The sequence below is a fragment of the Anabrus simplex genome, chromosome 8, assembly GCF_040414725.1.
Source record: "Anabrus simplex isolate iqAnaSimp1 chromosome 8, ASM4041472v1, whole genome shotgun sequence".
In the NCBI taxonomy this organism is placed as follows: domain Eukaryota; kingdom Metazoa; phylum Arthropoda; class Insecta; order Orthoptera; family Tettigoniidae; genus Anabrus; species Anabrus simplex.
The window spans coordinates 52,065,014-52,087,632 of record NC_090272.1 but is presented as its reverse complement, the minus strand read 5'-3'; the positions used below and the strand labels follow the sequence as shown (position 1 = coordinate 52,087,632).

General features: G+C 37.8%; 1 protein-coding gene across 2 annotated transcripts in view; it reads right to left on the bottom strand.

Annotated features, from left to right (window-relative positions):
- The window catches only part of LOC136879291 (glucose-6-phosphate 1-dehydrogenase), an 85,238-nt gene that overhangs the window by 22,140 nt on the left and 40,479 nt on the right, over nt 1-22,619 (bottom strand). For both annotated transcript variants that reach the window (XM_068228871.1, XM_068228872.1), the window contains 2 exons: nt 14,289-14,494; nt 928-1,088 (listed from right to left, as the gene is read on the bottom strand). In XM_068228871.1, coding sequence (XP_068084972.1) covers nt 928-1,088; nt 14,289-14,494 — 367 coding nt within the window. The remainder of the gene's footprint in view (nt 1-927; nt 1,089-14,288; nt 14,495-22,619) is intronic.

The following is a 22,619-nucleotide window of genomic DNA, read 5'->3' as shown; positions in this document are numbered from 1 at the left end:
AACTCAACCTGGCTGAGAATCAAACCCAGGACTGTGTCAACCACAGGTGTTGATACTGATCATTCAGCCAAGGAGCCAGACTCTTTCCTCATCAAACGTTAAAAAAAAAAAAAAAAGCTTGCCTTATCTTTCTTGATCACAAATTATGGTTCTACCATCCACCCACCAGTAACATTGTCCGCCTTCGTTGCGTAACGGTTAGCACTATTAGCTGCCATCCTCGGAGGCCCGGGTTCGATTCCCGGTACTGCCAGAAATTTAAGACTGGCAGGAGGGCTGGTATGTGGTTGAAATGGTACATGCAGCTCACCTCCAATAGGGGTGTGCCTGAAAAGAGCTGCATCACCTGAGGATGAGGACACGAGTTTACTTTACCAGTAACATTCTCGTCTCTACAAAGAAACCATTAAGATGATAAAACATATCAAGTGTTTGAACAATTAAAAAAAAAAGAGGGGCTCCAGATTAGCAGAAGTGTGGCTGCACTAGTTAAACACAGTCCAATTCTTCATAACACCAATGTGAGGGAGAGGCAACCTGATAATTCACAAGGGCAACTTACAATGATAACTTGACCTAATATTCCAGGAAAAGACCACAATGCTATACAACCTACCACACCAGAAAACATTATTAGGACTCCTTCAGAAGGTCTCCAGGATATTTCGTCACAATCAGTAGGTTAGTGACGCCAGGCTAATTTGACTCTATGCATTCACTTTAGCATTAAGTTGCTCAGGAAATGGCCAGGCACAGGGGATGTGCAGTGTGAGGAGCACCCAGTTAGCAATGTCTTAAGATTAAAATCTCCAATCCTGCTGGAAATCAAACCCCGGGCCCCTTGAACTGATGGTCACTGTGCTGACTATTCAGCCAGGGAAACCGACATAGAATAATTTAAACACTAAATTCAAACTATGGACTTACTTGTACAGAATGGGCTTTACGTTATTTTTATCAATATAATGGAGCAAAGGTGTGAGAATCCTCCAAGCTTCCTGCAGTTCATCGGAGCGCACAAAATGGGTCTGATATCCAATAAACAAATCCAGCAACAAACGTTTATAGGCATCAGGTAATTTCACCTCCTGTAAAAAAAGCAAAAAGCTTTCTTAAGTTCAAACTTCAGGAGTCTGGTGGACAACTATAGTAAAAAGTTTTACACATCAATCCAGAATAGTATGTACTTATCACAAAGTAATCTGAAGACAAATTATGAAAATATTTTAATTACTAGTACTAGTAAACTTTGGGCTGGGAAGACTTGGAATTAAGGAGATGGACTGCTCGGCTAAGTGGAATGTTTTGAGCTGTCAGTGGTGGGATAGCTTGGAATGACTTTAATAGATGATTAAGCCAGAGTGAATTTTAAGAGTAGAAGAGAATGAAGATAAAGTTGGAACTCAAATGGACAAATTGGGGAAAATATTCAATTTTAGGAAGAGGAATTAAGGATTGGAATAATTTATCAAAGGAGATATTATATAAATTTCCAATTTCTTCGAAATAATTTAAGAACAGACAAGGTAAATAACTGTTAGGGAATCTTCCACCTGGGAGAGAGTTCTAAATTCAAATCAATGGTGATCAACAGTAAGTTTTGTATGTCTCTAAATAATCCTAAAATGCTGAAATTTTTCTTAGCAATGAACCATATCTATGGATGTTCTAGACACACTCCAATTTTGGTAAAAATGTTCAAAAGATATGGTGTAAGTTAAGGCGACAGTCCAGAGATAACAAAATATTTTGGTCATTTTGGCATTTTTAAAAAAAATATATGACTGGAATTGAAAGGACTGAGTTTATAGGAGAGGTCTGAGAAACATAGCAGACTTAAGATATGGAGAAATTTTCAAGAAGAGAGCAGAAAATATTTAAAGTTCAACATAGTGACTAAGTTAATAGGTGTTATTTATTTATGAATCAAAAATTATTCTATTTCACGTGTTTTATTAAATGACAAAGATAATGTAAATTTAGATACAAAGAAACATGTATTTCTTTTTTTGATGTAAATAAGGATGTAAGTTCCAAGAGCAGATTTATAATTTTAGCATCTAGTGACTAATTTAATAGCAGTGTTGCCAACTTACATTTTCAAGATCCGCTAAATACTACTAAAAGTCCGCTAAAATTCTGCCAAGAAACCCGAATAATAATAATAATAATAATAATAATAATAATAATAATAATAATAATAATAATAATAATAAATGTCTGCACTCACTTAATCTGAGTTCCACTGGGATTAACCCCCTGCCTGCGAGCCGGCGAGCTAAAACTTGTAGACGTTTTACTGCCGGGTGCAAACTAGGTGAATCTCCTACCTCAAGGGCCACACACAGAACAGGCCAATTCATTAAACGGTCTTGCTTCATAGCATAAATATCTCTCAGTTTCATTATCTGTCATCATTCGTCATCAAAGAGATAAGTAACCTTTCCCCATGCATTACAAATTTATGATACCACGATCTCATAACATCAAATCCCAATATCATGTTTTCCTCACGTGACTGCTAGCTCCTGACAAGAAATACGGAATAGCTCAGAGACAGACTGGAGTACAAATTTTTTAAAAAGAGTAAAATGAATAAACCGCTAAATTACGCTATAATAAATCTAGAATTCCGCCAAAAAATCCGCTGTCCGCTAAATGGTATACTTCTCTGCCGACAGTCTTCTAATTCCGCCAATTTTAGCGGAAAATCCATTTATTTATGATTTGAAAATTTCTATTTTAAAGTCTGCAATAAATGACATAGTAAGTAAGCAAAAGTTGAAACACAGAAATATTTTAACAATTTCAAAATTTATATATAATTGTTCCCTTGATAAGTGTATTTGTACCAATGTACCAAATCTAAAGATTATTGATGTTTCAGCACCGCTGAAGAAGAGAGTAGTTAGCTCTCGAAACATGTACGGTAATTAAGTATAATAAAATATGTAAAGTATTGACAAGGCGGGAAAGTGTTCTATAGAACTTTGACTCTTATCATGGTATGGTAAAACTTAATAAAACATAAATGATCGTAAATTGTATTCTCCACAACTTTTGTTACGTAGTACTTTTCGATAGGACCAATAACATAGGTATTTGTCCGGCCCCGTGGTGTAAGAGGCAACGCGTCCGCCTGTCACCCGGCGGCCCCTGGTTCGATTCCTGGCCGGGTCAGGGGTTTTTAATTGTAGATGATTAATATCCCTGGCCTGGGGATTGGGTATTTGTGTCATCCTTGAAGTTCCTTTCCTCACATTCAACCCTTTACACTTCCGCAATTACAATTATACGCAGGTTCGTAACATACGGTGCAAGTAGTGGCAAAAGACATAGCTCGATAGCTGCAATCGTTTAACTGCAGCCAGTATCCAGCGTTCGGGAGATGGTACGTTTGAACTCCACTGTCGACAGCCCTGAAGATGGTTTTCCGTGATTTCCCATCTTCACACCAGGCTGTACCTTAATTAAGGCCACGACCGCTTCCTTCCCAGTCCTACCCCGTTCCTGTCCTATCGTCGCCATAAGACATATTAGAAAAAAAGAAAAGTAGTGGCAAAAGATCTTTAGAGGTCAACGCCACGAATAAGTAGCATTAAAAAAAGTCATAGGTATTTCAAAATTCAATTTTAGGCGCCTTCCCCTAAACTACAATCTCATCCAGGGTGAATGAAACTGTTTATAGCTTAGACTGTAGTTTTTATTCCCCGACTCTATATACAGATTTTCATTACATTCTGCTAACCCATTTTCTTGTGGCTCGGTGTTGATATGGACTTAGCAACAAAAATACAAATTCATGAATATCATTCTGTGTTCTCATAGCCAGTACGGTAAAAATGTATAAGACATAAATAATCGGAAATTGAATTATATATAACTTTAGTTATGTAGTATTTATTGCTAGGACTACTAATAATATAAATATTGAGAACTAAATTTTAGGTCTTCCTCTAAACTACCATTCACTCAGCATGAATAAAATGATTTACAGCCTAGGTTGTAGTGGCTCATCCCCCCACTCTGCATACCAATTTTTATTACATTTTCTTCAGCCAATTTCTCGTGATGCATGTACTTATATACATACAAGACAGACAAAAATTACAGAAAAGTAAAAAGTGTATTTCCTTGTTACTGTGGACATGACCGATACAGCAATCCCATTTTATTCAAATTCTGAGCAATGTATGTCTTTATGTCTTTATATATGTCGTTTATGTCTTTATATATACAGTAGATTCTATCATTCCTTGACAATCCACATGCCCATCACAGCATTTTCATTTCTGCCACCTGCAGCTTTTTCTCTCACAGGCTTTCGTCACTGGCACTGTTTCAAAAGCATATGTCAAGGCAGGATGAATCATACTCTTATAAATATAACCTCTGAAATTTGGTGGTATCCTCTTTTCACCCATGACTCCTTAGCCTTTTTTCTGTTTATAACAGTCTCTTTTGGTGATCTCAACTCCTATTTCACAAACATTCTGCACCACTGAACCCAAACATCTGAATGTTTCTGTCAGTGGCACAGGTCTCCCTTGGAAATGTACCAGTCTAATTCCTCCACACAGCACGTACCATATTTATGCAAATAATTCCCGAATATTAAAAAATATTTGAGTGGACAGTTATGCTTTGTGTAACTGCAAATGGAAGGAAACTGCCACCATGTCATATTTAAATGGAAAACAATTCAGACTTTTAATTCAAAACTGCCTTAAAAATTAGTTTTTACAGAGTAATTTGAATTTTTTTGGTGTCATGATAGAACGCGTCTTCTGGAAAGTGCAGGGGTAACTTTAAACACTTTCACTCGTTCACTTGTTTCAGTGTGTGTCTACAGTGTGTTTCATAATTGCTAAGTTAGAGTGAAATCGTAATTTGTTAGTATTCAGCGTTTTAAGGAACGCCACAATATCACGTAGCAGGCAGTGTGCGGACAGAATCCATGAATACTGGCGATGGTAACAGCTGGCGAAAAAGCATGGCTAATAATTATAATCAATTCGTACGCACCGAACGATATTGTCAATGCATGAGGTTATGTTTGCTTTTCTTTTTTTCTTTTTTTTTGTTGTTGTTGTTGTTGCAGAGATCAAATGGACTTACGGTTTTAAAGGAGATGGGGGTCTATGTGCTGTGTTACAAAGCAGACGGAAGCGAAAGACTTCCTTCGCTCGTCATGGGTCAATAAGCCATGATGTCCGTGCAAGTACAAGGCATCTAAAAATTCAAACAGTACAGTAATTCCAAAAATAAGGCACCTGCACAGGGGAGCTAGCATAATTTGTCCCCATCTTTGAATCTTGTTTTCCTTTTTTTCTTTCATCGCATGAGGTTATGTTTGCCAGTGAATTATTAAATGCTTTATTTGAATAATGCAAATGGACCTTGTTGGATACATTTCAGAAATAGTCTTTTTCCATGGCCTTTGAAAAAGTTAAACTGTGAATCAAGGTGATTACACGCATTAATGGGTCTTTGAATACTTTGTGACGAGAGGACTGCCATGGCGGGAAATCGTACAAAAATAGAGTTACTGTCCTGTGTTGCAATGCAGATGGAAGTGAGTTCCAACTTCCTCCCCTCATGTTCGATACACAACGGTGTTTTAAGGACAACGGATATTTTCCGTGCAAGTACAAGACATCTAAAATGTATGCAGTACCGTAATCCAATGAACAAAGCACTTGTACAGGGGAGCCACCATAGATTTCTCCTTGTCTTCGAATCATTTTTTTCTATCGTTACGTGAGGTTATGTTTGCCAGTGAGTTATCCAAGTGCATTATTTGAATACTGTAAATGTGCCTCGCTGGATACATTTTGGAAACAGTTTTGTTTTTTCATGGCATTTGGACTGCGAAACAATGTTAACTGTATGCAGTGACGGATCTTAGAATATTTTGTGACACGGCAAGTGTTGGCATTTCTGAATTACGAGTTGGCGATAATTCAAAATCCTGTAATTCGAAGTCGCATTTTTGCGTCCCTACAACTTCGAATTAATGAGGTTCTACTGTGTCCAAAACTAACAAACGAGTTTGCAGGTGTGTCTGTTTCAAGTGTTTACATTGCATAAAAAGAATTATCTACCACTGGCCGTGTTACTCTCCGAGTAAAAAGAGATCGCGCGTGATAATTGTTTTAGACATGGAGTGTGGTGTATTTGTAAGTAATTTAGGAGAGGATTCTAGTGATGAAAGAGACAAAGAATCTTCCGATCTACAGCAAATCGAGCCTATTGTAAGTTCAGATTGATGAAATACCTGTCAGGTAAAATGGCCTACTTGCTAATTTCCATGATAAATATATTTTATAGCAGTGATTTTCATGGCATTTGGACTGTGAAACAATGTTAATTGCATGCAGTAATGGATCTTAGAATACAGTAGAAAACCGCTTTAGCGAGTACAGCACATAACGAGAACGCCGTTATAACGACAATTTTCTCTGTCCCTTCTAGATTCCTATATTAAACTGTGTATTATCCTTCGGTTACAGTGAGAGCCCTATCACCGATGCATCCGTTATTACGAGTGATTTTTTCCGTTACGAATATTTATGCACCCCAGCGATTATGTAGGTATCGTTTCCTCGCTATGTCCACTAGTGAGTTCTCTCGTCGACATTCGAAGGCGATGTCGGATGATATAGATGTTGATTCCCATAGGGAACATGAAATATTTGTCCTGAATGAGTAAATTTATAATACCAATATAATGGTCTGTTATTGGACATTATAAATTTTCCAGCTAACTCATTCTTGGTTGCCTGCATTTTGCCCTCGTGTGCCAAGTTGGGCTCATCAGTTGTTACTTAGCACACCTACCAAGACGCAAGGCTAGTGCATACCGTGGAGGCCAATGCATAGGCTACTTGAAGCCACCAGCAGTGCCAATGCACTATGAGAGACTATGTCTTGCTTCCAATAATGAGTTAGCTGGAAAATTTATAATGTCCAATAACGGACCATTATATTGGTATTATAAATTTACTCATTCAGGACAAATATTTCATGTTCCCTACGGGAATCAACATCTACATCTATATCATCTGATGGCCAGGCAGGAATCAATTTTTGGAAGTGAGACATAGTCTCTCATGGTGCATTGGCATTGCTGGTGGCTTCAAGTAGCCTATGCATTGGCCTCCACGATATGCACTAGCCTTGCGTCTTGGTAGGTGTGCTAAGTACCAACTGATGAGCCCAACTTAGCACACGAGGGCAAAACTCAGGCAACCAAGAATGAGTTAGCTGGAAAATTTATAATGTCCAATAACGGACTATTATATTGGCGATGTCGGAGTCGATTAGTAATACCCGTCGACTGCTGTTCCGTAAAGAAAATTCGAAATGAAAGAGAACATATTCTTGTAATAAATGCGTAAATAACATGTCCAATAACAGTTGTTAACTCGTTAAAAATAAAGGCTGAAATAAGCGATCTCTTAATTTTAATGCTAGGGGTTATACTGAAATTAATCATAATAATAATAATAATAGACTAATGTTATTTGCTTTAAGTCCCACTAACTATGGTTTTCCGAGATGCTAAGGTGCCGGAATTTAGTCCCGCAGGACTTCTTTTATGTGCCAGTAAACATATCGACGCGAAGCTGACGTATCTGAGCACCTTCAAATACCACCGGACTGAGCCAAGATTGGACCTGCCAAGTTGGGGTCAGAAGACCAGCGCCTCAACCGTCTGAGCCACTCAGCCTGGCTACATTGAAATTAAGTAAGAATGTGATACACCTCAAGATATGGCAGAGTACATCACTGATTTCAGAAGATACTGTAGTTCGTATTTTCTTGCGTCTAGTTAAATTTTGGAAAGGCTATTCACATGTAAATTTTCAGCGCATTTCAAATACGTTTTCGTGATACAATACGGTTAGGTTAGGTGACGCCATTTGAAGAAGAAAACCGATATGTTTTCCACAGAAGCCACTGGAGTGATACCATATTCCTCTGAATCCAAGACGACGGGTATTTTTTTTCTCAGAACCTCATGCAAAAAATTAACGGTTGTCTTGCATTCGCAGCCTAACAGTAAGTTAATGGATACCACTGGTAACTACCATGGTAACCACGCTGCTTCTTTTCACCCCCACACGCGCACACACACACAAAACTCGTTGACAATAAACAACCGCCTCTTTATTATACATCATTAGCCGTGACAACCGGTTGTACAGTGCCTGTGTGCTAACGTGACTGGATCTCGGGGAAATACTGAAGAGAAAATGACATTCTATTAGCTTCTACAAAAACGTTTCTCAAATCTGCAGAATGGCAACAAAACATGCAAGCCTTCGAATTCATAGGAAGGCCACGGCTAGTCAGTGGCAGAGTTAAATACATCTACTGTACCTGATGCTTAGTAAAATTAAGTTTTATAGACATTAGGAATATTTTCGTGATGGATAGTCATATTGTAAAGATACGTGGAACAGGTATTGCCGGTAAATTTTCAATGGGTTCTCGTCGATATTATGATGCCAATTTTAAGTTAATGGTTATTAAACACTCGGAAATGTAGAATAATTGTACATCTGCAAGAAAAAACGGCATAGGCCTAACTAAAGCAAATATTTGTCGTTAGCGTGTAGACAAAGATAGCTAAAAAATGCGTACTGGTACTGTACAAAAAATGCATTCAGTGGTCCGCAACAAGGATGCTTTAAATAAGTCAAAGATGAAATTGTGAGGTATGTGCACAAAAAACGCAAGGGCGGAATGGCCATACCGTGGTGTAATACATTTGTTCGTTGACCTTCATTATCCACGATAATCGTATATACATTGCTAGCCGCTGAAGTTGGTCGAACCCAGCAAGCGAGACGTGAGTGTAGTGGTAGCCGGTTATATCTGACACTGAGTAACAGTAACACTTTTATAGACAGCAAGAATATTTTCCTGATGGATCGTCGTAGAGACGCATGGAATAGATATTACCGGCAAATTTTCAACGGTTTCTCTTCGGTATTATGATGCCAATTGTAAGTTAATGGTCATTAAACCCGTGGAAATAAAGAATAATTTTGCAGCCGCAAATAAAATAAAAAAATTACACCATAACAAAAGCCAATGTTCGCTTCTAAAAATGTGTACTGTACAACAAAGGCATTCATGTGATTTTACAAAGCACTTTTTGAGCCTGATTAAGGAAAACGTGGGGTTAATCGTGGATTCGGAGAAATACGGAACTATAATTTTTTTCAGAACAAAATTAAACATACACTTTCACGCAGTATTGGATTTCGAAAACTAACAAACAAGTAATCCATAGTGTGGATATCATCCGCGGAAACACAAGTTTTGGACAAACAGATTGCCGTTTCATACTGAACCCGACAGGGGCATAATCTAAGGACTTTTGGCTAATACTGACCTTCCAAATTACAGATGCAATGCTATCTGAGAAAAGGGACATCGAAATTAATCAATATCCGCATCAGTAAGATATATTAATTGAGTCTTCAGAATTTATATTACAGGATTTCTTTATTTGCAACTCATTGTGCAATACTTCCTTTGTGTAACGGGGGGACGCAGCAGGAGCCAAGCCTAGCCAGAGGCAAGAGGGGTTATGAATGGGGATTGCCCATGACATCACTCGAGAGAAGACATCCCTTCCTCACGACTGAGAGAATGAGGGGGAACAGATTTTTTCGAAGCGGAATACCAGAGCCATCTTTATTTCAGAAGTAGCCAACTTAATTCTCTACGAGATAAAATTTATTCAAATCTGATTTCTGGAGTCGTTCTTCACTTTAAAAGAGACAACTAGAATTGAGCCATTTATTTAGAGTCTCTAATGCCATATTACATGCTAACTTTTCATACAAGAAAGAATACGGCCTCAGTTATGAGTGGAAAGTTACCAAAGGCCATCTGGTTATCGTCACCATTCACCCTTCAGACGGGAGTTCACCAGAGCAGAGAGGGGGAGGCTGGACAGACTTTAATTAATTAAAGGAAATCTAATGAAGGATAATTGGGCGGTTATGTCTCGATCACATTAGGCGGTTATTGGTCACCTGATTGTCGTATTATTAAACCTCAATGTGCCGTGGATGGGCCATATGCAGATTAGGGGTGGAAGAAATGATCCCTTTGTATAAACCACTGCCGAGGGTGCAGTCACTCACTCGGGATTTTCAGCTTGGTGAGGGCAGAGCTACATTCGCTACGCTCGCACTAGTTCTTTGTTCTAGTGACTTAAACTTAAATTTTCAAGTGAAGTCAAATAATTCGTCTTAAAAAAATGAACAGAGTTAGTCTCCGTGACATCTACGTGAATATTTAACGAGCAGTGTCGTATCGCGAACTTACAGTGCAGAACGTAATAACAGTATTATTATTATTATTATTATTATTACTGTAGCACGGCAGTGCCAACGAGCAATAAAGGCTAAAGTAGCTGTGATAGACGGAATTCAGTACTGAACCTCGAGTGACGGGATAGTATGCAAAGTAGTGCCCGAACGTTCATGTTGAATGCTGATTAATTGAAGTGTAAATTTTAATAGTGACGTGTCTGTGCACAGGAATACTACCAGTGGTTTCATCAGCAAGGAACAATGGACTTCAAGCCTGAAGCGGTGATGGAGCTGCAACTGATTACTGTGGTATCCATGGAGCGGCAGTAAACCCAGGATGGATCTCCTGACCTGACAAAGATGTCGTCATCGTGATAGAGATGAGTATTAATCTTAATATCTGGCATGTCTAGAGAGGATGGGAAATGTTTATCATAAGCTGATGCTATAAAAGGTTAAAGATGTAGTCCAGTGGAATATAAAGCGCCGAAATGGGCACGTAGTTGTTAATTCTTAGTTTATGAAGTCGGTGACAGGTCTGAGTGATTGATTGTAAATAATTTAGGGAATATAATACTTTAGTTTTGCATTTGGTAGAGATTTATTCAGTTATCTTGGGAGATTTTTGTTTGATTATTTGCATCAGAAGACCGGTAGTAATGAGTTTAGGGAATTGCAGTTAGAGTGTAATTAATCTAATTTGATAAGTGCACGACAGGACAAAATGGTAAGTACTATATTGCATGAAGGCAAGGAGCTACAAGAATCGCCGGCAGAACTGATGCCCCAAGGCCTCCCCTGAAATATTTAGATAGGGAGCGTTATAATTTAAATTGATTATTTGATTAAATTCATCAGGATTTAATTACAATTCGAGTGTGAGATAAATATCGTGTGAATATTGAATTAATTATTGTATTGCCATGTGACGATAAAGTAACCAAGTGCTAACCATCAATTAATTAGAAGTTATTAATTAGGTGTTAATTGCCGTTGAGGGCGCAATTAAATTGTGAGTGCAAAGTAGATTCGCACGATGACCAGGTATGATCAAAGCACCAGGTAAGTCATGCAGAATGACAGTCAAAAGATGGAAATAATAATAATAATAATAATAATAATAATAATAATAATAATAATAATAATAATAATAATAGTGGTCACGCAAATATTAGCATTGTAATACCGGTGTCGCGTTGTAAAAGTGACGTGACACTGCTGAGAAGATATGTGTTGAATTCAAGGTGATTTGCACGATTTATGAGGAATGAGCCCTTAGATTATTTTGTGGATGTACTTCAGTGTGAAGTGTTTTTGTTTCCTTTTGAAAGGGAATGTTACGCTTGTTATGTAGGACTATCGACCCCTGGGGTGGCGGACGTGGCCGTTCGACCTTGCTCCCAGTTGTGTTTTTTTTGTGCGGGTGTCCCGTAACTGAGGAAAGAGGGACATTAAGTTAAAGGGAAGTTGGCCTGTCTGAACGGCTAAATATGTGATTTATTCAACACGCCAGAGTAGTGTATTTATTAACAAGTACCCGGTCGATAATGCTAATGTTTGGCAATGAATCATTGTTAATTGTTTGAATATAATATAGATAGGGATTACAGGACCATGTCTTCATCGCAAGGGGTTGTCAGTTCAATGCTCAGCGTAGGCATTGGAAGCCTACAATGCCAAAAAGAACATAGGAGTGCCTCATGTATTTGCTGCATATCATGTATGATTTTTACGTGTTCTATGTATCATGCTTTGATTGTAAATAAGGTCGGCGATGGTTCTGTCCGGCGGCCCGGCAATATCTATACTAGCGAGGGTTGGTTCGAACCCAGGTGTTGTTTTATATTTGTGTGTTTGTCTTTTACGTCATTCCATTGGGAAATCTAGGTTTTCATTAGAGTAGAGATCGCTCAGACATGTTGTTAAGTGCATGTTAGTTTTATGTGTTAGTGATATGATATAGCCTGTGTTATGGTAAAATTTTCCGTTCACGTCATGTCATGATACATCGCTTCGCGATAAACTCACTCATTTCTATCACGCATAATGGACAAACGTCCACAGAATAATCCACAACAACACTTGTAAATATTAATGTAGTTCATCAGTGTATCTTAATGCATCATTCTCATCACCATCAAGGTTAAATAAACCGGCCTTGTTAGCTAAAATTTAATCCGAATGTGTTCTCATTTTAGTAAGGTATGACCCGTATTTCCTACCCAGTATGCCTATAAGGATTACTTTAGTTCAGCGCCTATTTATTTATAATTTCTTAGACCCGTGTGCAACCCTGTAGATCTCATGCTAGAGCCCTTTTAGGGTAGGGGCGGGTGCAATACCAATTTTTAAGTGTATGGGGGTTTTCTGACTTTTCCAAAAAAATCAAGATATAATGACAATCCGCTATAGTGAGTAAATTTTTTGCTATTATGAATTCTCGCTATAACAGACTTCTACTGTATTTTGTAATACGTCAAGGGTTGGCATTTCTCAATTACGAGTTGACGGTTAATTCAAAATATTTTGTCAGATATATCGCAAATATTTTCAGGCAAAGTAGCTATATCAGTCATGTTCATATTTGCGTTAAGACCACGTTGAACTCGAGGAGTGATATGAAATGTTTGTTTATGCCTACGTTAATCTTTCCCTGGAAGTAATTTTAGTTCATTTCATTTTTCCAAAATTATCTTTCCTAAAATGAGGGTGCGGGGATTATTCGGCAGCGGGGTTTATTCGCGTAAATATGGTATTCAGTTTTTGCCCTACTCAGTCTTATGCCTCTGCTCTCCAATGCAGAACACTATTTCTCCAACGAAATATACAGTTTTCCGAATAATTCAGCACACAACACAATGTTGTCGGCATACATGATCCACGGAACTTTTGATCGGATCCCTTCAGATATTGAGTGCATATGGGTGTTGAACCGTGATAAAGTCCAACTTTAACTCTGAAGCGTTTTGTTTCTCCAGTTCCGCACCTTACAGTCTGCATATCTCGGATTACCCTGTTCTACTTCTCCGGCACTTCAATCTTTATCCGGCAAGCCATTCCATATCCTCTGTTGTGAGACTGTTGTCCAAATTTTTTTGCTAGTGGCTTCACGTCGCACCAACACAGATAGGTCTTATGGCGATGATGGGATAGGGAAGGCCTAGGAGCTTGAAGGAAGCAGCCGTGGCCTTAATTAAGGTACAGCCCCAGCGTTTGCCTGGTGTGAAAATGGGAAACCACAGAAAACCATCTTCATGGCTGCCAACCGTGGGATTCGACCCACTATCTCCCGGATGTAAGCTCACAGCCTGCGCCTCTAATCGCTCGGTCAACTCGCCCGGTGTTGTCCAAATTATAAACTTCATTGCCAAGAGTCCATACAGGCATTAAATCAATTGTCATTAAAAGATTTACCACCTTTTCGATGAATTTATTGTTTCGTCTATATCAAGAATAAACACAAACTAGAACTACTCTAAATTAGCACATGTTTCGTCTCTCTATATGGGACATCTTCAGTTATAAAGATAAGTTATATCTAAAAAAATCCCAATGGACAAGTTGTATAAAACAATGTAGAACACATTATAAAAGTTTAAAAAAAAGAATTTGTGTGTCTATGTTAATGTCTTCTACTACCACTAGGACTACTAGTTAAACGCTATCCGTCCTATTAACACTTTTTGGCTGCATCTTTTTGTCCTTGATTTAGTGGTTTGTAGCTAAAATTGTCCTTGAATTGTCTAGTGGTGCTTTCTGATGTTGACAATAAGAAGGGGTCTCTTAATTCTAGCTGGGAAAACTCCTCTTTACTGCAACTGAGGTCCAATACAAAAATATTTTGTTTGCCACTGTGATTTGTTGTTTCTGTTATTTAGGAGTTCCTCCACTGGTTCCTTAAGAACATGTTGTCCCTTACGTAGCTGGTAGCATACCATCTGCAATACGTACCTTGTACCTACTTTTGTAGGTAAGATCCAATTCAGTCTCATCCACCTCAAATGACTGTCCAGGCTTCTTGTTCATCAGTTTGATGTATATAGCCTCCCCTGGCTGAACTCTGATCACTAGTTCATTTCGCTTTGTCCTTCCACCAAATATATCTCCTGGAACATCCTGAAATTGGATACGGACCTCAGTCTTTTGTTCATTTAAACCTGAAACAGAGTATTTAGTGCATACAGAAAAACCTCGATATTGTTTTTCAAGGGGGAGGGGGAAAATGATGATGGATGCGGGAAACTATAAATGCAGGTAACATAAAAAATAGGGGGAAAGCAAAATAATAAAATACGGGTACTGTATTTGGATAATATTCATTATGTAATTCTCATAATAATAGCAACATAGAAAATGGTAGCAAATCAGATTTACAGTGCCTCCGTTTTCATTCTTGTAAATAAGAATACATCTAGAGGTCGGTTAGTGGGTTGAGGAGAAGCGTTGGTGACAAGAGCTCATAGTGTGGTTAAGCGTGAATAACCTGCACTCCATTCTACAAGATCCTTAAGACTAGCAACTCTGAATCATAATGAATTATTTTCATTTCCGTGTTGTTATTGTTCAATGGATGTTCCACCAATCAACACTCCGAATGGTTATCTATACAAATTTAATAAATGAGTACCAGCTTCGATTCACTTGGAGCCATCCTCAACTTATACAATACATAAATTAAGAAAAAATTAGATTAAACACACATTACAAACAGGTAAGCCTAAGAATACACTTGAAGTAACCAACAAATGTTGTGTGTCAAATAAAACTTATTAAGTATAAAAGTAGCTTCCTTGAAGTTGAAATTGTCTTAATAAAACTACATGCACAATTCATTAAATCAAAGAATTGTCTTGAAATATTACACAATGCTTATGAACAAATCTTGAGGAGTGTGTATGGGCAGAGATGCCAACTTTCAAGAAATGGAATTCGTAATGCAGCTGATATCGCACGGGATGTGGAGGCAGCCGTAGAATTTTTTCTTTCCGAGATCTTACTAACTTACATATCATTGAAAAATCAATGAACATACAATTTAACCAGTTGTAACATATTCAAAGACTGGCATGTAAAGAGTGTATAATTCTTACCTGCTAAAGTAACAGGTGATCTGCAGTACATATCTGAGTGGAGGTTGAAGGATCATTTCTTTTATTGAGTACTGTAGTTGCTCCCTTAGCAGCTTGTAGTTCTTGTCTGCTAAACATACACTGATGACATGCTTTTTCTTTTGATATCATGTGCATCCTCTGCACTAACAGAGCACTTAACAGTTTGGTGTTCATACTAGCACAGATTTCAGTCTTGTTCTTCCTCAGGCATCTGAAAAATTTTGGCTACACACACTACAAAACACGTGTGAATGAGATTTTGAGGAACTCACTAAACAGGCCCATTCTTTTGAGTATTCCTCCCTAAATTTTTGAACATTTTTTGGTTTATTACTAGCATCACTAGTCATGGTAACGTCATCACACTTACTTTCCTGCACAAGAAACGCTTCATTATTTCAGACCTTTCGCATTTCATAACACACAATTGGCATATATCCTAGAAGAGCATTATTTGTAAATTTGGAAACCAAAATCGCAATAAATACTTCAACAGTCACGCACACAGTATTCACAATGAAATGGAGTTTGTCACCACTTTGCCACCAAAACAAAGACAAAGGAATTTGCATACTTGCATGGAAGTCTGATCATGTGCCAAAGACAACAACTCCGCAAGATATAAAAATTCACTGGTGCCTATTTTTCCAGTACTGAAAGAACACACTGCATTCAGCACGTGAAAACTTGAAATATTCTTAAACGAGGGACAGGAAAGGGGTATAAATTATTACTGAGAAATCTGAAAAATAATATTCTGAGAATTCAAGCTATAATGGTATTCTTGTGTATCCTTCTGAACACTTCATATACTTAAATTTTAAAATCAACAAAAAATCGTAATTCGTGGTGTATGATTCGTATGATTATTACGATTGAATCATAATAGTTGGCATCTCTGTATGGGTAACATCATGATGTTTGTTATGCTGTGAGGATGTACAGTGAATACATAAACGTTTTTAATTCGACACACTTAATTTGCTGTCGAACTGTCAAGAGAGTTAAAACACAAACTAATTTAACACATTAAAAACACTGTTATAAAATTTATAAAAGGGCCATTGTTGAGAGCAATCGAGTAGACATTTGGAGCTGATGTCCTGTTTTGAAAGGTTATAGGAGTTGAAATTGCCCAACTGACGCTTGTTTAGGACAACGTGACGGAGTATCGGGGAGTTGGGGAACATCCTTACTTACTCAGACATGCCAACTTCCAAAAGTAAAAAATCAGGAGAAATTTGGCAGCGAATCACAACATATTGCAACACATCACTGATAGCAGAACATGTAAAAATTCATTATAATTCAATACATTAACAATTCTATTAGGCCTACATTTGTGTATATATACATTACGACTAATTGTTGTTCAACACACCCATAGCTGACTTAGCCCTCTTCAGAAACTCGGAACTAAATTTTTGTTCAAAGCACTTGCCTTGCTGAACTGATTTCAAGGTTAAAAGTTTCTCCAAAGTTTGTTCAGACAGCAAGGATCTGAACTGTGTTTTTGTCTTTGTGACTCTGCTAAAAATCCTTTCACATTCTGCATTGCTATGTGGAATTGATAAAATAGCAAGCATCACCTTAGGGAGTCTGTCATGTTTAAGTACACCATTAGCTGATTTCATCTGACCTACCAATGCACACTGAACATCAATTCTTCCTTTTGCCAGGTCTGTTTCTTTGAGCTGAAAGTTACAGAACTGGGAGTGCAGAATATCAGTTTCTTTATCTAAATGTTCCATTTCACTAGTCAGAATGTTCGGAAACTTGTTAATGAAAAATCGAAGGCTAGAAAATTATGCCTTACTTATAGCAGAAATATTTGCAACTTCTGCATTAATTAAAACTTCGTCTTTGAACAGAAATTTGTCTATCATGTAGTCACATGATGAAGAGAAACACTTTCTAATAGACTTTAAAAATATGCAATTTTCCTCAGACTTCAAAGTGTTCACTAAAACAAACACAGAGTTCTCTATCATCAGATCACAATCACCCTTTTAATTTGCTGGAGTATGATAATCTACATCAAGGAGAGAGGAGGAGCTTTTAATAACGTCTGGTTTCACAAACCATCACATTCTTCAAAAGTTCCTCCAAAACTGACCTCAATAAGTGGATGTGTTGTAACCGTACAACAGGGTTACAGATTCCATTCAGTATTTATTATTATTATTATTATTATTATTATTATTATTATTATTATTATTAACCTGATTCATTAGATTTTATATATTCTGTTTCTCATCATTTAGACTGTAATAATTAGGTATCACGGATATTATTGTATTTCATCATAGGTTAAGTGAATATGTTTGTAATTATTCTGTATTGTAGTAAGTGAGATTTGTTGGTTTCATATTGTCATGCTGTGGCTTGTAACTTTGGCTAGATGAGCTGGCATAGTATTTTGCAATCGAGGCTATGTTTAACTGTGCAAGTAGATTTCCCGGTGACGCATTCAGCATTGTCATCCTCGATCCGCTTGGGTACGCTTAGACAACGCTTGACTGATGACATCAGTGCGTGGGCACGTGATTGCGACCAAGTGTCAGTATTCGCCAGCTACTGTATGTTGAAGTGGAAGGGATGAAGAGTGAGTAGGGAGATGAGTCGTCATCGCGAGGTTATATAAGTTGATGCTACGGTGGGGAGAGGTATTCAGTTCATATCGTTCAGTTCATATCGTTGAGATCATATGTAACAGTCAGATGTATCAAATGGAAGAAGTGGTCTTAGTGTGATGGTCAGAGCTAAGAGTTGTGTTTCCAAGAGGTCTTGTAATAATCGAGGAGGTCTACAAGTGGTGGTTGTATCCGAGCAGAGACGGGTACTATGCTGATAAAGAAACATCATTTTCTTGTGAGGATGGACTTCACAAGATGTTTCAATAATTTTTTCCAATTTCTTATAATATATTGAGTGGACATAATTACATTGGAGCTCCCTACACGCGTACATGGTATGTAGGCCAACTCCTTGTTATATAAGAAGATAACAGCAGACGGCTCCCGACTTCAGCTCATCGGTTTTCCCTGGAATTTCAAGTTCAACAGCGGTGTATGCTGACAGCAGGTAATTAAAGCATCAGACATGTTATGCATTCATAACATGAAGAAGAATGTAATCAGCGGCGATATCACATCTCACTTCAAGTTCATGCCAATAGCTTTTTTTTTGTTTAGATTAAATTTTCCTTTTCTTAGTACCGCAAATCTCACTATATATATTTCTTTTGTTAAATTATAAGACGTCAATGATTGTTCATTGTGACGTAAATTATAGTCATAAACTCAGTTTTATTTTAATTATAATAAGTGATTCTAGTTCCATGTACAATCCTCAATTGTGAAAATGCAACAGTAATTTAATATTGTCCTGATCCATATCCCTGTATATTGCCAGATATGTGAATTTATCACCTCACGCCTTGAGATAATTGATATAAGAGGTATGCTCTACCGAATTTTGTTGTTTTTCTTAAAAAAGCAACTGGTGCTCAAACAAATGTTATTTATATTGTGTGAAGGAGATGAAGGTATAAGAGTAGTGGTTGGAGTAGCCACAGTGTGGCATACTTGACTGAAGAGCTATGTTTGAATTCTCAAAGATATCCATAAAAATTGAGAGAAAAAGGCAAAAAGATTTATGTAAATTTAATGAAAGGAACATGAACAGTTGTTCTTCACATGACAATGCACGAGTCTTTGTGTCATCAGTAGTTTTTTTTTTTTTTTTTTTTTTGAAAATGATGACTGGGTTTTCCTTTTAACTGAGGAGTGTGGTGAAATGTTATGACAATCCTTCACCTTTTCAGACAAACAAGACACATCTGCACTTAAACTGTGCTTAGGAATTTTGTAAGCCTTCAGAGTTCCCATCTGAGAATCATTACTCACACTTTCGCTCCTGAATAAAGTAACCATAGGGTCCCACTGCAGCAAAATCCTATCTAAACACCTTCTTAGGGATAACCATTGAGTAGGCACATGCTTCAGAATTTCCCTGATTTCTGTGTTGTGTAAAGTCTGAAATTCTCTGAACTTTTCTTTCCTCTTTGCACTCCTTTCCAGATAATAAAATATATCAATTATACTTTCATCTACATTTACGGGCAAGCACGCTGCACCTTTCTCTGCAGCAAAATTAATTAGGTGACAAGAGCAGCCTACGATGATTATGTTACTATTTTCCCGCTTCAAACATCCTACCATACCATTCTTTAATCCTACCATTACTGGAGCATTATCAGCACCAAGAGCTAAGCAGTTTTTTAACACTAGGCTTACCGCAGCAGTCAAAATGACCATTTTCAGTTTTGTTTCCTCTGTCAATCTCATTATACGGTTAGAACATACAAAACCTTTGCTGGATTTTATTGATATTAAGTGTACTTTTCGGCATATAGCTTCAAAAACCCATGACTCCTTTCTAGTTAGTGCTATGAGGTCATATACCTACTTTTACCGGACGGTCATTTTGACCGGTATTGCAGTAGCTACCCCATCAGACTTTCATGGCATTCATTTAGAACGGGATATCATTCTAACAAGCTGTTACAGTGTACTTCATTACCGTAGTATCGAATAGAATTTATTATTGTACTGCAATGGGACAGCTGTTGGCTCTTTTCAAACAATGATACAAGAACACTGACAGGAAAATATAGTCAGTATCATTTGTTCAGTAATGAAAGGTGTGCAATTATAACGAGCAGTCAATTGTCGTGTTCACTTGTCACAAACATTCAAACTAGATTTCCCAACTGTTTATAATTACTCCAAAGAAACATGTTCTCGGGTAATCTCCAAATAGATGCCGAAATTCTGAAGCATAAGCATATAATTTTCCCATGACAATCAAGCGATGAAGCTGGGACTGATTTAGACCTCGATAATTGCGAAGACGTGTATAACTTGACAAACGGAAATAGTTCGGATAGTGATTCTAGTTCCGTCGAGCCTGCAGAATTTCCATGTGAACATGAAATCACACAGCAGCCTTGACCTCAAAGGTTAGGGAACTACCCGCCAAATGGCGATGCACGCACACTAGCAAAGCAGCTGATGACAAAGTTAGTAATTTTGTGTTAACGTAATTCAGTGCGCAGTGAAAGTAATTTTGATATTATATTTAGCAGGTGAAGGAAACACTACGGAAGATAATGAAATTACTAGCAAGGAGCATGATATCAACTACAGAAGGCAGAGCACCCTGTGGTAAGTCAACATATGGCGTGGTCAGCACATGATGGGCGGTGAGGAAGAATTCGCTTTGGATGGAACAGTGCGGACTCTTGTTGATCTTTAAAGCCTGCCAGGCCGTCGAGGACAGTAAAATATACTGAACAAAGTCCGAGGTCCCACAGGACATGCAAAATGCCACACTGAGGGAAATTGTGCCGCTGCAGCCTGTCGTCTTTTTATTCACGAATCCAAGCTGCACCACATCGATTGATATGCTGAGGTTGGAGCCCGCGAATGGACACTTTCTTTGGAAGAATTGGACGCTTTCATTGGTATTTTATATGAAAGCGGAACTTATGGAGCTGACACGAACGTTCTCGATCTGTGGTCACAGAAGTGAGGTCCAGGAATTTTCTCCCAAACTGTGGCACTAAACTGTCTCTTGGATATCATGAGGTTTCTTCGATTCAATGAAAAATCTACCAGCAGGGATCACCTGAAAATTGATTGATTGTATCTGTTGTGTGGGACAAATTTATATCTAATTTCACTATTTGCTTCAGACCAAGTGAGAACATTATCGTGGATGAACAGCTCTTTCCATCGAAAGCTAGATGCCCATTTATTCAGTACATGGCCAACAAACCAGAAAAGCTTGGTATGAAATTTTGGTTGGCTGTCGATGTGGAATGCAAGTATGTTGTAAATGGTTTTCCCTATCTCGGAAAAGATGAAACGCGACCCATCGAACAGACCCTAAGTGGACACATAGTATTGTGACTTGCTGAATTTTTCATCAATCAGAGAAGAAGTGTGCAAAGGGAACAAGACAATTGAAAGGTGTGCAGTCTGTAGAAAACTGGTCTGTGGTTAAGTTCACTTCAAAGGTGACCAAGCAAAGTGTGTGTGTGTGTACAGTGCGACAAATAAGCTGAAAAGCAGAAAGTGACATTCATGCAGATATGCATATAATGTAAGCTAAAATGTGTAAGAAGAACATCCTGCCTTATTAGTGTACTTACTTGTTTATTTATTTATTCATAATAGTGTTTAAGAGTCATGCATGATGATAATTAAATTATGGTCTATGATGTTTTTATACTCAATTCGAACCTTTTTCTGGCACCAATATCCTCAAGAAACGAATACATGCCACTGTCGGTCAAAATGACCGCTTCGGTAAAAGTAAGTAGAAAGAATGTTTGGTAATCCTAGTGTTAATGGAATACAGAATTCCCGAAAAGTTGAGAGCAAAAGATTGGCAATGTTAGCTCCAGTAGCATCCCCTTCTAAATTAGGCACAGAGAGTAGACAACTCTGTATTACATTGAGTTCAGGCCTAAAAAATTTTACAACAATGGGATATATTTTCAAGTCGCTTTTATTGCTACCATCAGTAGCAACAGAAAATGCATTCACCTGCAAATATGATACAATTTTCGCCCTTTCTTCCATGCACGTTTCTGTAATAATAGTCGCTGTTTTCGTTCTAGCACACCCATATCGTTTAGAGATTTCCAAATCAGGAAACATTGTGCGAAACAAAGGTCCTGCGTGATTGCCACAATTTACAGGCAGGTTATGTTCTACAATAAATGACATAAATAACGCCTCGGCATTCGTCACAGGATTTACATCTTGGTTTTGACATGAAAAGTTCAGTTTCTGCTTTCTTTCTACACACTGGACACTCTCCTTAAGTTTTTTCGTTTACAAATGCTTGAGTATATTGCACTTCCCGCCATGCGCAACTGAAAATTCACACCTACATATAGTACAGAATGTGAACGTTGGTCCCTTCCTGGATTCACTCAAATATGGAAACTTTTCCCTATAAGCACTTTTAAACACTGCATCATATTAATTCTTTTTCGACGTTTTGGCCAAAACAAATATTAAGACACAACATAAGCACTTCTGCAGGTCCTGGCCCGGGTAGACAACTATGGCATGCTACTTCTGAGATTAGGTTACTC